This window comes from Mytilus californianus, unplaced genomic scaffold (assembly GCF_021869535.1).
Source record: "Mytilus californianus isolate M0D057914Y unplaced genomic scaffold, xbMytCali1.0.p SCAF_4, whole genome shotgun sequence".
Taxonomy (NCBI): Eukaryota; Metazoa; Mollusca; class Bivalvia; order Mytilida; family Mytilidae; genus Mytilus; species Mytilus californianus.
The window spans coordinates 1407655-1423740 of NW_026262690.1; the positions used below are offsets into that span (position 1 = coordinate 1407655).

General features: G+C 32.6%; 1 protein-coding gene across 1 annotated transcript in view; it reads left to right on the forward strand.

The window, feature by feature from the left end:
• LOC127737263 (CD109 antigen-like) overlaps window positions 1-16086 on the forward strand; it is an 88973-nt gene that overhangs the window by 62942 nt on the left and 9945 nt on the right. Inside the window, exons 24-30 of the mRNA XM_052247819.1 lie at window positions 496-672; window positions 2627-2708; window positions 3781-3937; window positions 5600-5689; window positions 6151-6328; window positions 7344-7564; window positions 8346-8501. Coding sequence (XP_052103779.1) covers window positions 496-672; window positions 2627-2708; window positions 3781-3937; window positions 5600-5689; window positions 6151-6328; window positions 7344-7564; window positions 8346-8501 — 1061 coding nt within the window. The remainder of the gene's footprint in view (window positions 1-495; window positions 673-2626; window positions 2709-3780; window positions 3938-5599; window positions 5690-6150; window positions 6329-7343; window positions 7565-8345; window positions 8502-16086) is intronic.

Below are 16086 nucleotides of genomic sequence, written 5' to 3' on the forward strand. Positions count from 1 at the left end.
TTCACGAATATGACCTACCGAATTAGACTATTTACCGACTTTGTAATAACATGAGCATCACGACGGGTGCCACATGTTGAGCAGGATCTGCTTACCCTTCCGGAGCACCTGAGATCACCCCCAGTTTTTGGTGGGGTTCGTGTTGCTGTTGTACCCCTATTTGTGACATTTTTACCTATTGTGTTTGTTTTGTTCACACATCGTTGTCTATATAATGGAATTTGATGCGACTGTCATACAGTGAGAGGTTCAGCTAGCTTTAAAACCAGGATTAATCCACCATTTTCTACATAAGGAAATGCCTGTACCAAGTCAGGAATATGACAGTTGTTATCCATTCGTTTGATGTGTTTGAGCATTTGATTTTGCCATTTAATTAGGAACTTTCCTTCTTGAATTGTCCTCGGAGTTCAGTATTTTTTGTGATTTTACTTTCCAATATAACATTAATCTTAAAGAACAAAATTAACCATAAGTGTAACACATTTTTCACAGGCGACCTGTTAGGAGCAACACTAGCGGGACTGGAGGATCTTCTTCAGATTTCATACGGTTGTGGAGAACAGAACATGATCAGATTCGCTCCAAACGTTTACGTCAGCACATACCTGAGAACAACAAACAGACTTACAAATGATGTACTAAATAGAGTGAAAAACATTTTAGAGGGAGGTAAAGCAAATATATCTATAGAAGATCAAACGTACAAGGATAGGAGGGCGTTATTTGCCTAGATGGAGAAAAAAAAAATACTGTAATTTCATTTTACGACTTATGCCAGAAACAGACACTTCCATCTTCCAAAAAGGGTGGGTGGATGTACGCCCTCTACGCCTGTTGAATCAGCCACTTGGAAATACATTCATAATCAATTAAAACTTGTGCCAAATTAGGGCTAAAAGTAGAACGTTAACCTAGCATGCTTGTTTTCATTTAACATTGAACGGTTTGCGATATCATTATCATTTTAAAAATATTGTTTTTGAATAAAAAGTTGAACGCTATATAACTAGGAACGAATGTTAAAGACATATATATTTCACAAACAATTAATATCGGAATGTTCTATAGGTCAAAACGTTTTAGCAACCTAAACTTAAGTTCTTTTTTTGACTTGTATATAACAGCGAATAAAATTAAATTTTTGACCGATATTAAAAAACTTAGCTGGCCTCTTGGAATTACTACACATTAAACAGATTTGTTTAAAAGATATTTAGGGATGTTTCGATGTAACTAAAAAAAAAGAACGACATATAAAAAAAAGTATGGTATTGTTGTTCTCTCACCATTGGAAGGTTTTCTACAATGATATGAAATGCTGTTATCATTGCAAAAGATCAAACCTCTTAGTGTTAACTTCAGCAGTACTTCCGTAATATTAATCATGATTATTTTGGAATTCGGCATTTTGAAAATTTGATCGTTTATATTTTGTACATTTTTCATGAAAAAGTTGATTCTAAGAATAATTTGACAAATTTTCTACATAAGGAAATGCCTGTACCAAATCATGAATATGACAGTTGTTTTCCATTCGTTTGATGTGTTTGAGCTTTTGAATTTGCCATATGATAAGGGACTTTCCGTTTTGAATTTTCCTTGGAGTTTATTTTTGTTATTTTACTTTTTGACATGTGACTCACAACAGTCATTGGCGTCTTGTGTCTACGAGGTGTCGTATAAAGCATAGATTGCTAAACAAAATGTTACTTTACGTAATTACATAATTGATTCAGTGGTTGCCGTGTGTTGCTGTATATCGTATTTGTTTTCCGTTTATTCTTTTGGACATAATCAATCCGTTAGTTTTCTCGTATAACATTTTTCATTTCAGAGCCATTATATAGCTTACTATGGTGTATTCGTTTTGCTCATTGCTGAAGGCCATTTGATGAACTAGAGTTGCTGACTTCTACGCCAAATGGTTCTGGCGGAGAGTTGCATTATTGCCAATAATAGCTCATCTTCTTATTTTTACATGACTAGCGCCTTTACAGATCAGTCTTCATAAAAAATGAAAACAACACGTATAAATTTAATGCGTCCGAAGCGCTTTTATGGCTTTACCTACATCAGGAACGCTCAAAGCCGAATATTTGAAAGCCAAAGATGTATAAGGACCGAAAACGTTGAAGAGCTATAAACAAAAAAGGACCTAAAATATAGCCAAATCCATCTAAGGCCAACTTTGCCTGTGGGAGTTGAAACCATAGTTTCTGTGTATTTTCAAAATTTATAAACGGACTATTTTAGAATAGTTTGTTATAAATCATGTCAGCACCAAAGAACTGACTACTGAGCTGATGATACCCTCGGGGACTAACAGTCCACCAGCAGATGTATCGACTCAGTGCTGTAAAAAATGGAAACAACACGTTATACATTTCATGCTTCCGAAGCGCTTTTCTTTATTTACCTTCACCAGGAACGCTGAAAGCCGAATATTTGAAAGCCAAGGATGTATAAGGACCGAAAACCAAAAAGGACCTAAAAGTATAACCATATCCATCTAAGGCTTGATGTTTGGCAGATATTAATTAGCTATAAACAAGTTGCACTTTTTATTTCTTATAATGATCTCTTAAAAAATGCATGTAATTCATTAACATTCTTTTTTAATCAGGTTACCAACGAGAACTTTCATATGTTCATAACGATGGATCTTTCAGCGCTTTTGGAAATAATGATAAAAGTGGAACTACGTGGTAAGATTTATTCAATATAATGCCTGAGAATCCCACCAATGTGCACATTATCTGTATGTTTGGAAATCTTTTAACACATCGTATACTAATATTAGAGGTAGCATTAATGGAGAAACACACATCGTATACTAATATTAGAGGTAGCATTAATGGAGAAACACACATCGTATACTAATATTAGAGGTAGCATTAATGGAGAAACACACATCGTATACTAATATTAGAGGTAGCATTAATGGAGAAACACACATCGTATACTAATATTAGAACTAGCATTAATGGAGAAACACACATCGTATACTAATATTAGAGGTAGCATTAATGGAGAAACACACATCGTATACTAATATTAGAGGTAGCATTAATGGAGAAATACACATCGTATACTAATATTAGAGGTAGCATTAATACAGAAACACACATCGTATACTAATATTAGAACTAGTATTAATGGAGAAACACACATCGTATACTAATATTAGAACTAGTATTAATGGAGAAACACACATCGTATACTAATATTAGAGGTAGCATTAATGGAGAAACACACATCGTATACTAATATTAGAGGTAGTATTAATGGAGAAACACACATCGTATACTAATATTAGAGGTAGTATTAATGGAGAAACACACACCAATAAAAGAAAATGATAACGATAAAGGCAACAACAATGAAAGATGATGATGATGATGATGATGATGATGATGATGATGATGATGATGATGATGATGATGATGATGATGTAAATACGAACCCTGTTTTAGACTAGATTGACACGCTGAGGGAATTAGTTAACGTGCGTGTTATATGGATATGTCAGAAATATACTTTCTGTTTTCCGATACTTTGAAATACGAATGGGGTATGTTACGTACGGTAACCGTGTATTTTTGTTCAGATTTTTTTTTGTTACTCATAATGATATTTAATGTTGACGCTCGGAAAATAACAAAAAATGTATGAAAAAAAATTGGTCTCTGGTGGAGGGTTGTTTCGTCGACAATCATACCACATCTTCTCATTTTTACATTGTTATTTTTTAATGTTTATAAACTTTCTATTTCATAGGTTGACTGCTTTTGTGATCAAATTATTTTCACAAGCTGTAAGTTTTACCTATATTGACATCAACATCATAACAAATGCTGTTCGATGGATTATAAAGCAACAAGAAACATCCGGGGCTTTTAATGAAACAGGAATTGTTCTCCATAAGGAAATGCAGGTACAATAAAATTTGTTGGTTAGATTATTTATGATAGCCATAAATCTATATTTATTATTTACTACACTTTCATTGTCATGGTAAATGAGTAGTTATTACAACACTTTAGGTATCCTTAGTTACCCTTTATGCATTACTTGCACGTGTAATTGAAATAATATATAACCACATTAATTACTATTTTATTTGCGCCAAAAAACTGATATATTTAAAAAGCTGTTACTATTATTGTTTTGTTTTCAAATTTATTGATAGTCATCGTGTCCCTTTTGAAAAACACATTAACACTTTTCTAATACACATGTACGATTCAATTCGCATGACAATTGCATCTAAACCGATAAGGACATTTATGTTTATCTACATGCTATTAGCTATTTGTTTTCTAGAAATAGAGCTTTTGTGTTTTATAACTTTCATCTTCTTATATCCAGGCTATGAGATCAGCAGATTTGACCTAGAATAGTAAATGTCATATTGTTAAAAATGTTAAAAGTCTATCTATGTAAAAATAAACAACACATTTATATTGTTTTATACAGCTTTAAGTTAAAATGTTACTTTGACTTAAATAACACACACAGTCATTTCAGGTGTATTCCTTTGATAGATATGAAGCCCAAGTGTTTAGAATTAGCAAATTTGGCTCTCGTAATCTGTCCTTACTGATACTTATTCTGCATTTACAATAAAATATCAACTGTTCTTTATGAATTTTATACTATTTTATGTTTTCTGCTCTTTGGTCGGGTTGTTGTGTCTTTGACATATTCCCTATTTCCATTCTCAATTTTCTTTTTATATTCATTCATTATTCATATCTTCAGCAAAAGAATCGAGAACGTCGTTATCTGTATATGTCTTAACGGAAATAATAGTCATAAAAAGTAAAGAATAAACATGATTTACTCCTGAGAGTCAACATACCCATACGTAATGGGTTTTTCTCATTGTTGAAGGCCGTACGGTTGCCCATAATTGCTTACATTCACTTCATTTGAAATTTTGTGGATAGTTGTCTCATTGGCAATCACAACATCTCCTTATTTTTATAATGATCAGCGTTTGTTCGGTGTTGACAAATTGGACCAAGTTAGGATTGAATCTATTTTGACAAAATTGATTACAATTAATCTAATAAGTACAACTCATGTAGAACTTGAATACGGACATCGTAGAAACCTATTCATTATTTTCTTACTCTATCAGGGAGAAATACCTTTTATTTGAAATCTTGTCATCAGTCTTTGGTTTCCGCTTTTTTTTTTTCATTTTTGCTGAGAGGTCACTTGTGATGTCACTATGATGAAATATACATATTGAAAGCGACAAATCTTAGTGAAAATGACCTTTTGCACATAGGATGTGGACGAAATAAAAAAGACTTACCCGAAAAGATACTTTACACACATTAACATATTGATTTCTAAAAGACTTATGTCTTTTAAAAATCTGAAGGACATTATTTTGTAGATTTATGATACTAAGTCTTTTTGATATTCGAAATCCAGGGGCCAAAAAGTAGCCTTGTCATACCTTTTCACAATCTTGATTATACAATAAATTGTGATTGATTTACATTTAGTTGTAGTTGTAGTTATGGCATTACAGTTTTACTATAATACACAGATTATACTGATTGTAAATTTTTCCGTTTTGAAGGGAGGATCTGTGTCTAGTAAAAGGAGTCTGACAGCATTTGTTCTCATTGCACTTCTTGAAGCACGAGATAATAAACAAGTGTCCACAGAGGTAAGTAATCGTTAAGATAATTGTTGTGATTCAAGCTAATCTCTCTCCTCAAACTATGTTTGCACTTGGTGCATCGATCGGTTGTATTTTGAATTTTAAATATCCGAAAAAAAAAATCTTTTTTATTTTTGATACCGTACAATAAATTATATCTACTGTCAATTGCTGAATGATATAACACGTTAATTCACCGATTATTATAATTTCATTTCTGATGTAATAACCAACCACCAAAATTGCCAAATAGTAAACAAAAACAGCAAAAACAAATCACAATAAAAAACCAAACAGAACTTTTATAATACAAAAAAGGGAGATTGTATGATTGCCAATGAGACAACTATTCATCCGAATGTATAAAATGTTTAACCTTGCTATTATTATTGAAGTATGCATAATATCTATACAATTTAAATTACGAAGAATATATTGCCAACAAATGATTAATATCTATCTTTCAGGTACAGGCGAATGTAACCCTAGCTATAAATAATGCAGTAGGGTTTGTAGCAAATGATGCACCTGCGTCAATTGCTAATTTATATGAACTTGCTATATCATTCTATGCATTGTCGTTGGCAAAACATCCGTTGGCAGGTGTAATTTTGACTGAACTTGAGAAAAAGGCAAAAGTCAATGGTATTTATCGCATTTTTAAAATATTTTTTGCTGTTGGAAGAAATTAACTTTCTTTATAAAAATACAACATACAAACAAGGAAGGATTTCAATGTATCAGAACACCAAATTTTCAACAGCCTGTGTTGATCATTACATTGCCAAACACATTTGTTTTATCAGTTTCATATTTGCATTTGACATTATCTTTTCTCTCTATTGGTAGTTATTTGATATCATAGTAAACTTAGCTAGCGTCATTAAGAAACGAACACATTTTGATTGTTCTTTCCAAATTATTTGGTATCATTCATTTCTTCGTTCAAGTTAGAGTTCAGTTTGTTGGCCATTAGTCTGTGGACGTTTTTTTCCTGTTTTTTTAAATGTTTGCATAAATGACATGTACATGAATATAAGCAAATAAAAGTTCTCTTTGAATTTTCGGCTTTTATGATTTTTGCTCTTTAACTTCGTATTTAAATTGGCTGTCCAAGTTCTTTGACTGTAGTATCATTGATTAGTCTTAGTTAGACGAAACGCACTGATGTACCATATTATAAGCCTGTGATGTTTGATTAGTTTTCCCAACTGCTTGGTCAATGCAACTGCCGATTGATGATTCGATCCGAGGGTATCACCAACCTAATAGTGCGCACGTGAAATATCATTGATACGGTCAATTTATTAAAATGACTTTCTATTGAATATTAAATTACAAGAATTTCTATGATTTTTCTACCTTAAGATATGGAGTCTAAGTCGTATTTGGCACAAATATTTGTTAATTTTGAGTTTTCAATTAAATGTATGCTGTTTCATTCCGTATTGGATAAATATGTGCATGTCTCTATAATTTTCTTTCACTTAGATATAAAGATGAACAGTATTTTGTGTTCAAATCAATTCTTCAAATAATGCTAGTATTTAAAGGATGAAAACAACTTTTATTTGAGGGGCGAAGATACAACTAATTATATAAACTAAGAATGATGATATGATATAATATTATTTAAAAAAATCGTTTTTTACCTTTTAAGGCGGTGAAAAATACTGGACATTACCTGAAACTGAAGCAGACAAATTACAACCTTGGAAATCCTGGAGACCACCACAAACTAAAGTCAGAGCTATAGATGTCGAAATGACCTCTTATATCCTGTTAGGATACAATCTCAAAGACGATACAGACAACGGCATTCGGATAATGAAATGGTTAGGTAAACAGAGAAATCCACGTGGGGGATTCATTTCTACACAGGTATAATACTCTTACTACGGAATTTACCTTATACACTAATTTTAAAAACAATAACCTTTCTATAGAAAATTTAGATTTCTTTCAATTCATTTTGTATCTTAATTGATAAAATTATAATTCAGAATTGGGCATAGTTTCAATGTTAAAATAATAGACCATGGTTTATTGCATACATTTTAGATTGATTGATTGGTGTTTTACGCCACTTTCAGCACTTTGGTGCTATTTCGTGGCGATCAGTTTTTATTTCTGGAGGAGGCTGGAGTGCCCGGACAGAACCATTGACCTTCGGTTGGAAAACTGGCAATCCTAGTCATTTAAGAATGGAGTCAAGCGCACCTGCCACGTGTGTAATTCGAACATACAACCTCAGTGTTGACAGGCTAGTGTTACAGTAGTTCGACTACTAACACCACTTGGCCACTGAGGCTCCTCATTCATTGTAAAACAGTCTCAGCTGATTAAAAACTTAATAAAACTTACTCTGAACCTCCTGTTGGCAATGTTGATAACACATCAAAATTAAATTACTTTTGCATTTCTCTATTTTTCAACTTTAACCTTTGGCGATCCTGATGAATGGTTACTTTATTGATCAAACATAACTGCATGACGACTGTTATGTTGAATTATTTTTTTTCCATTGCATTACCTTCTAAAAGTACTATCAATGCAATTCTTTCTAGTCGTTCTAAAAAATCAACATGACTAAAGCAGCATAATGTATTTCAAATGCATAATATTTCGATTAATTAATAAGATATAAACATGATTTATTCAGGACACAGTGATAGCAATTCAAGCTCTGTCAGGATTGGGAGAAAAGATTTACGTATCAAATTTTCAAATGACTGTGAATACTGTTGGTGACACATGGCCTCAAGGAAAAACGTTCGACGTGAACAACAGGAATGCTCTTGTACTGCAAATAGAAGATGTAAGTTAAAACAAATATTCATAACAAAGATGGAAGAGAAAAGAATGATCCGAAAAAATTATGTCAGTACTTATTTATGATCCGAAAAAAGTCTGTCATTTTCTTGTTTTTCTATAATTTCGGTGAAACATTTATTGCTTTTGTGCAATGAGAACCGTTTGCCTATGGTTCTTTTGCCCGATTTGTTTTCTGGTTTGTGCACATACATGAGATATATAGAAAATCTTGTCATTGATACAAATGTATCGTTAATTTATAAAATCTGTGGAATATTGTATACTTCATTTTTCACACGAAAAAGGATATACAAGGATCAAAATATGACAATCCTCATCTTTAATTTCCGTTTAACATGTACAGGCTATAGAAAGAAGTTACATTTTTCTTTCAAATTAAAGTATGATGATTTGATTCGCATCAAACACCATGATAATAGCAAAAAATAGAAAAAAGAAAAACCAATATTCATTTAATATCTTCAGATCCACTTCTTAAAAAAACAAAATAGGAAAGGGCACAGTTGTCAGGGTGGGTATATCCTGCTGTGGATGTCTCGATTGTCACACGATTTCAAAATCATATTCCTTTGAAAATGTAAAAGCGTTGAACATGATGAAATGGGTAATACATTTGATTTGAATACGTGTACATCTTTGTCTATGGGATAGTTAGAATGTTACAAAGACCTTCAGTTCCACCATAACGAATATTGATAACAACAAAAAGCTATGGTAAGTTTTAGTTGCATATCATTGTTTCATTGCTGCATTAAAAGAAACAAAATTAAATTTCCCCATTTCAAAAAGATTTAATTTCTTTGTTGTTCATCATCATCATTTTTAAAAATGTTATTTAATAACAAATGGATCTTCATGTCTCTAAAGTATCCTATATTTCTAGTTCATTGTAATAATATGAGATGTTAGGGGTCCAATAAGGGTCAGCAATTTCCGTTCAATCCCTTCTGTGTTATCCCCCTTATGAAACATAACTAAAGACAACCACTGACAAGGGTCATGAGTAGGAACTGAAACATCCATATCAGGTCGGTTGTGACCATTTTAGATTTTATTGAATTTTGATGGTGCTTACAGATCTTTGTAAGTGTCTGTCATATTCCTTTACAACTCTTCTAGACTTAGTACGATTCAGTGATTGACTCACGTATAGACACTTGTTAACTCCTATCAATCATTCACACTTGGCCATTGTTGACAAAAAAACATATGTTGATGGTTTACATCCGGCATTTGGAGAAAGGACAAGGTACGATAAGCCCCTGTTTTGGCCCCCCTATTTTCTCATTTTTCAAATTTTGTTTTGGAAAGCTACTTATCATGTTAAAATATCCCCTGATGTTTGAAGTTTGTTTGGATGAACTTCAAAACCATTAATTTCAGCAACAGGCTGAGGTGAGGGGGGTAAAAGGGCATCAAAAACGCCAAAAGTAGGAAAAATTACGATTTTAGGCCTGTGTTTCTTAAAATTTAATAGTGTGCGCCTACGTGACCCGGAGAAAATTATGGCAATTTAGACAGCAAAAACAGTGATAATGACATTGGAATAAAAAAAAATCCTGGGTCACGTTGGCGCAGGCACTTAAAAACTAAAAATTCGTTGTACGGAACACCTCCAGAAGTGAATAATAATTACAATATCTGAATAATAACGGAAAGAGACGGAAAACGTTCCGTGATTATTTTCAACATGAAGAACAGACGACGATTAGTTATGGTGCTGGAAATCATGAGCTGGAAATAATTTTACGTCAATACAGGTAATAGTTAGTTGTTTTTATTCACACTTAATTTCCCTAATTTATATCTGTTCGTAATGGCATTCCAGTCGTGTATTAAAGTCAAATAGTAATGCAGTACCATCGTTACCGACCCCTATTTTCCTGAACAGGCTATGCAATTTCCATCATAGACGATAGCAATAATTCGAATTCGGATGATCATATTGAGTTAAAAAATAAAAATGTAGTGACAAACTATTTCAAAAATCACCTCTAACATAATACAACATAATGATAAAAAATGGCAGACGATATGCGACGAAAAGAAAAAAATACGAAGTATGAATTTTGAGAGGATTTCACTGCACGACTTTGGTATAAAAATGAAAACTTTTACAGTAATAAACCCTTAAAATCATACAAGTAAAACATTTTAAACATATAATAATACAATCTTTTTTGTGACTTTTGCAAGGAAGATTTATATATTAAATATAAACACGGTTAAATTGTGGTGATTTCGTGGTGCAGTATATGCGTGCTGGAAATGCATGCGAAATTTTTTAAGTTCAAATCTCAACCTTTTTTTCTTTTCTTTTTTTCTTTATTAGCATTATTATATATTTCTTAATTTGCTTTCTTTCTTTGAAAACAAATCTTTTTATTATAATCTGTACTTAAGTAACATTGTATATATATATGTGGTATGTTGAATAACGGCATTTTTTTCTTTTAGCGAATTGTTTAGTTATACTTAGTTTCTTATTACTACATGGTTTAACAATGCAAAATAAGTTGATTTTGTGGCGTAGGCTAGCAGTAGCATGTTCGATTTTCGTGTAAATTTTTAACTTCCGCAAATCTCACACGAACATTTTTTTTCTTTTGCATGTGAACAACGTTATAATAATTGGGTAATTGCTAAGTCAATCTAGTATAAAAATACCCGCAGCAAAGTAAAAAGTATAATTTGTTCCATTCTATAACTTAATTATTTTCTTAAAAGTTATATCAACATTACATGTTGGAGAGGGGCTTGACGGGGATAAGGTGAGATCATGCGAATAAGGGAGGCAAAATCTGATTAAAATTCAGACCAATCAAACTTTAATTGTACCTCATTGGAAGTGAAATCATAAATCTATTTTTCAATCAGATTGAGGGAGTCGAGAACCGGAAGAAGTGATGAGGGAGGCAAACCTAAGGAGAAGTGATTACAATCTAATTAAAATAAAATCATCTAATTGCTCCCGTTGTTTTATCTCTATATGTTTTGTCTGTGTCCTTTGAAATCAGACTAATATATTTGAATTCATAACTGACATACGGATGAATTATATGGAAAACATGTAGAAAACTATCGCATTGGTTCAGATACGTATTTTCCAGTTGAAGCCGTTATCAAATTTTTAATATTGATTTTTCATGTAGATGATTACCGGTCTCACAAAATTGAAAAGGCAGTAACCAATAAATATAATAATAGAAAAAGGTCTGCACGCAAATGACTTCTAAGTAGAATGGACTAAACCCTTCTGCGATACTGCCGTTCCATGTATGCTGGTAATCCATATAAAAAATTCCGTCATTACAATATTTTCATACATGTATAAAAACTGTAAATGCATATGTGATGTTCATTTTAAATTACCTGGACCAAAGGGTCATAAGAGGGTTTTGCCAGTAATCACTTTGCGTCTGTCAAATTCAAATTCGGCGGCGGCGGTTTCTGTAAATTTTTTTTACATTTTATTCTTTCTCGAAAAGGTTTTGAGTTTTGGGTGCTTATCGGAAATTCAACATGGCTGCCATGGCCAAAAATGCGTTCTGATTGGGTGAATTTTCATACATCTTCTCAGAAACCGCTTAGTAGATTGAAACATGTTCCTGATCTTATTTTGAGTTTTTGATGCGGATCATTAATTAAAGATGACCGCCATAGAGGAACATAGTATAACACAATACCCATGGCAACATAAACACATAAATCATGTATCAAACCAATAAAGAAAACTATATATTTTTCTCATTTATCTTTTTTAGATTGCCAAGAAATGGTTGGATTGGCCAAAAAATCAGATGCAAAGAATACGAAGCTATAGTTGTGTCATATGCTTAAAAACACATGTAAAAGAAAATAATAGACGACCAGTCATTAACACACAACTACAAAACTACATTGAGTCTTTGATCAAAAGGAATGTATATGGTCATGATATAATATGCTCCAAGTGTCGATCGCGAACCCGAAGAGAACTCCAATCACAAACATTAGTAGATGTTGCAACATATGATGACGAAAATTGTGCACAGGGATTGCCGGGTCCTGCTGAAGTTATTAGTCCGAAAACAATACAACTCAGCATTTCATCTACATCGAAATCTCATCGGAGGTGTATTATCTGCAAGAAGGAAAACACTAGGAGACATCGACTAGTGGTTGTTCCAAAAGAAGCAGCAACTCAGGCGCTTATTGATAAGGGCATTTTTATATCGACAAATAGCAGATGTTGTCCAGACCATCTTATTGGCAAATATTTTAAACAAAATGCATTAAAAACTGTACAATAATATTCATCATCATCATATTTTAACCGTACGGACATATCAGAGCTGTTGGAAAGAACTCGGGCAGTCATAAAAGGTACTGGCAAGCTTAATTTTGATATTTCGTCCTCACTTTCAAATGATGACTACATTAATTTGACTGGTCTAACGCGAGAAAAATTTGATGCAGTCGCTTTGTACGTAAAGGACCTACGAAACTCTGAGGTGCGTTCAGTAAGGACATGTCTTGCTATTCTTCTCGTAAAGCTTCGCACAGGCTTATCAAATTCTATTTTAAGCACTCTCTTCTCCTTAAAATCTCACCAAATACGACGTGCTGTTCATTCAACAAGAGAATCATTGATGCAGAGCTTCGTGCCCTCTTTTTTAGGCTTTAATCACATTACTCATCAAGAATTTTCTCAAAAGCATACAACACCAACAGCCAAAACCTTATTTGCAAATGACAACGATGATATAGCTATCCTTGTTCTAGATGGTACTTTCTTGTATATACAAAAAAGCTCGTTTCACCAATTTCAAAAGATGACATATAGCATGCATAAAGGAAGACCTTTAGTCAAACCTATGTTAATTGTTGGAGCAGATGGCTACATCTTGAATGTCATGGGTCCTTACTTTGCTGATTATCATAATAATGATGCTTCAATTACAAAACATTTATTTGAGATAAATGCTGAGGACATTAAAAATTGGGTTCAGGAGAATGATGTTTTTGTGGTGGATAGAGGATTCAGAGACGCTCAAAAATTCTTAGAAAATTTGAATTTAAAAGTAGAGATGCCGTTTAATATGAAGAAAGGAATGAAACAACACCCCACAGAGGAGGCAAACGCATCTCGGCTGATAACTAAAGTAAGGTGGGTGGTAGAAAGCGCGAACGGCCGTATCAAGCAATGGCGTTTTTTCGATAAGGTTATTTCAAACCACTATGTACCACACATTGGATATTTTGTGAGGATAGTGAGTGCCCTCATCAATTGTTTTCGTGCTCCCTTGATAAACGATTTTGGAAATGACGAGATCGGTGAACAAATGCTTCAAAGATCAAGACAAGTCAATCAATGAAAGATAACAATCTAATTCGAAAGAAAGCAGTGTATACCGTAGTAAATGGTATTGATAACGTGTTAGAATTTCCAAAGTTGACCTTACAAGAAATCAGAGACATTAATATAGGTGTGTATCAGCTGAAGCTTGCTCCACGTTATACGGAGAGTCACATAAACGATGACAATTACACACTTCAAATATGCAAGGACCGACCAAACTTACTCCGTGTTACGTTATCATCAAGACACTCGTCATCGAAAGCCTACAGTCTATGGATTGAGTACAACAATGATGACATTACAGGTTGGTACTGTACATGTAAAGCTGGTGCCCGTGTAGTCGGATGCTGTGCCCACATCGCATCAACGATATGGTACCTTGGACATAGTCGTTGGCAATCAGAAACAATTGGCACTTGTAGATATACTGAACATATCCTAAATGCTAAAGATATTCCTTTGGAAACAGATTCTGGTTCTGACATTAACAATGTTATTGAGGAAGAGTGACTCTGTTGTTGTTTGTTCTATCAAGTTATAACACATTTTTTTATATTCTTGCCATATGTCGACTGTTTATTTGAATATCTTATCTAACTACATTATACATAATGAATAAGTATGAGTTTCCCTGAATATATAAATTAGTTTAACGTTCAGTATTTTAAAAAATTACTTGCAGTTACTGATTCATATGTAAACTGACATTCACAATGAAGGATAACACTTTATAAACAATTACATGTTACAAGTAACACTTGTTTGTAACACAAACAGAAAACTAGTGTATCAAATATGGAATGTTCAATAGTATTTTTAAACGCTTTGTGTTTTTTACATCTGCTAATTTATTCATTGTGTAAATTGTACCACCATGAGTGCCATTTAAAGACTTTCCTTTGCAACATAATAAATTGTTGAAGTTGTTAATGTAAAGAAAAAAACATGACTAATTCTATTAGATGGAATATTAAAAGTTTACATGAAAGTGAATGTATGAGAATGTTCATGACATAGATAAATACCAATGCTTTTATGTACCATTGTATGAATGAAATCGGAAGTAAACAAAATGAACACTTTTAATCAAAATTCATATTTCAAATAAAAGAAAGCCCATTTGAACCGCTCCTCATCACTAGTTCTCTTGCTAAGTTGTTGTATTCATGCAATCTATTTTTCCGAGTAATGTCATTTGTAATTGTCTTTAATTTAAACATGTTGGCAGTTACTAAGCACCATATGTGTTGTTATGCTTGATTAACTTTGTAAAAAAAAAGAGGTATTCAAAATATGACAAATTTTATATTTTTTAAATTGCGAAATTGAAAATTGAGATAATAAAAAGCCCCTTATTCAACCGTTGCTAAGCACTATTTTTGTTGCTAAGCAGATGAGAAATATGAACAACTAAAATATGAATTGCTTTCATTTCTCACTGATAGTTAATATCATCATACACCACTCTTATTTGCTTTTATTCTTATCTGTACAATAAAATAACAAAAACATTCATTTTTGTAGTTGTCTTTAATTTAATTATATTTGGTTGTTGCTCGTCATCATTTGTGTTGCTAAGCTCAATACGAACTTCATAAAAGAAAAATGATGACGACAATATCATGCAAGACTGAAATACCATTTATGGAAGCTTAATCTTCAAACATTTGCTGTATGCATATCTCAGATGGCAAAAATAAAAAAAATTATGAACCGTTGCTATGCAATAATTGTGTTGCTAGGTCGTCGCTAGGTTGTTGCTAAGCATTTAGTAAACTGAAATTAAAGTGACTTCTCATTCTTAACTTCAAGTTATACTTACACAATCAATTCAGTAAGGAATTGTGTTAAATTAAATTTGAACAGTTTAAGCCATTTACAAGTGATAAAATAGCTATTTTATGAATCCGTTGCTAGGCAACCATCCATTCACCGGAACATAAAAAAAATATTATTTTTTCAAGTTTCTATTCAAAGGCTACCAATAATATATTTGGAGAGGGGGCCAAAAATGCCCCTTATCGTACCTTGTCCTTTGTATTGTTCCATCTATAGTGTTTGTGGAAAGTCTCACTTCGTTTTCTTTTAGTCAATGGTGTTGTATTTTTTTTACTGCAGATCTGTATTTTGATAATAATAATGATAATAATAATAATAATGACTTTATCTTAAGAGGGTGACTCAATTAGCATTCACTAATCTACCCTGAGGCCCTAACAAAAAACAT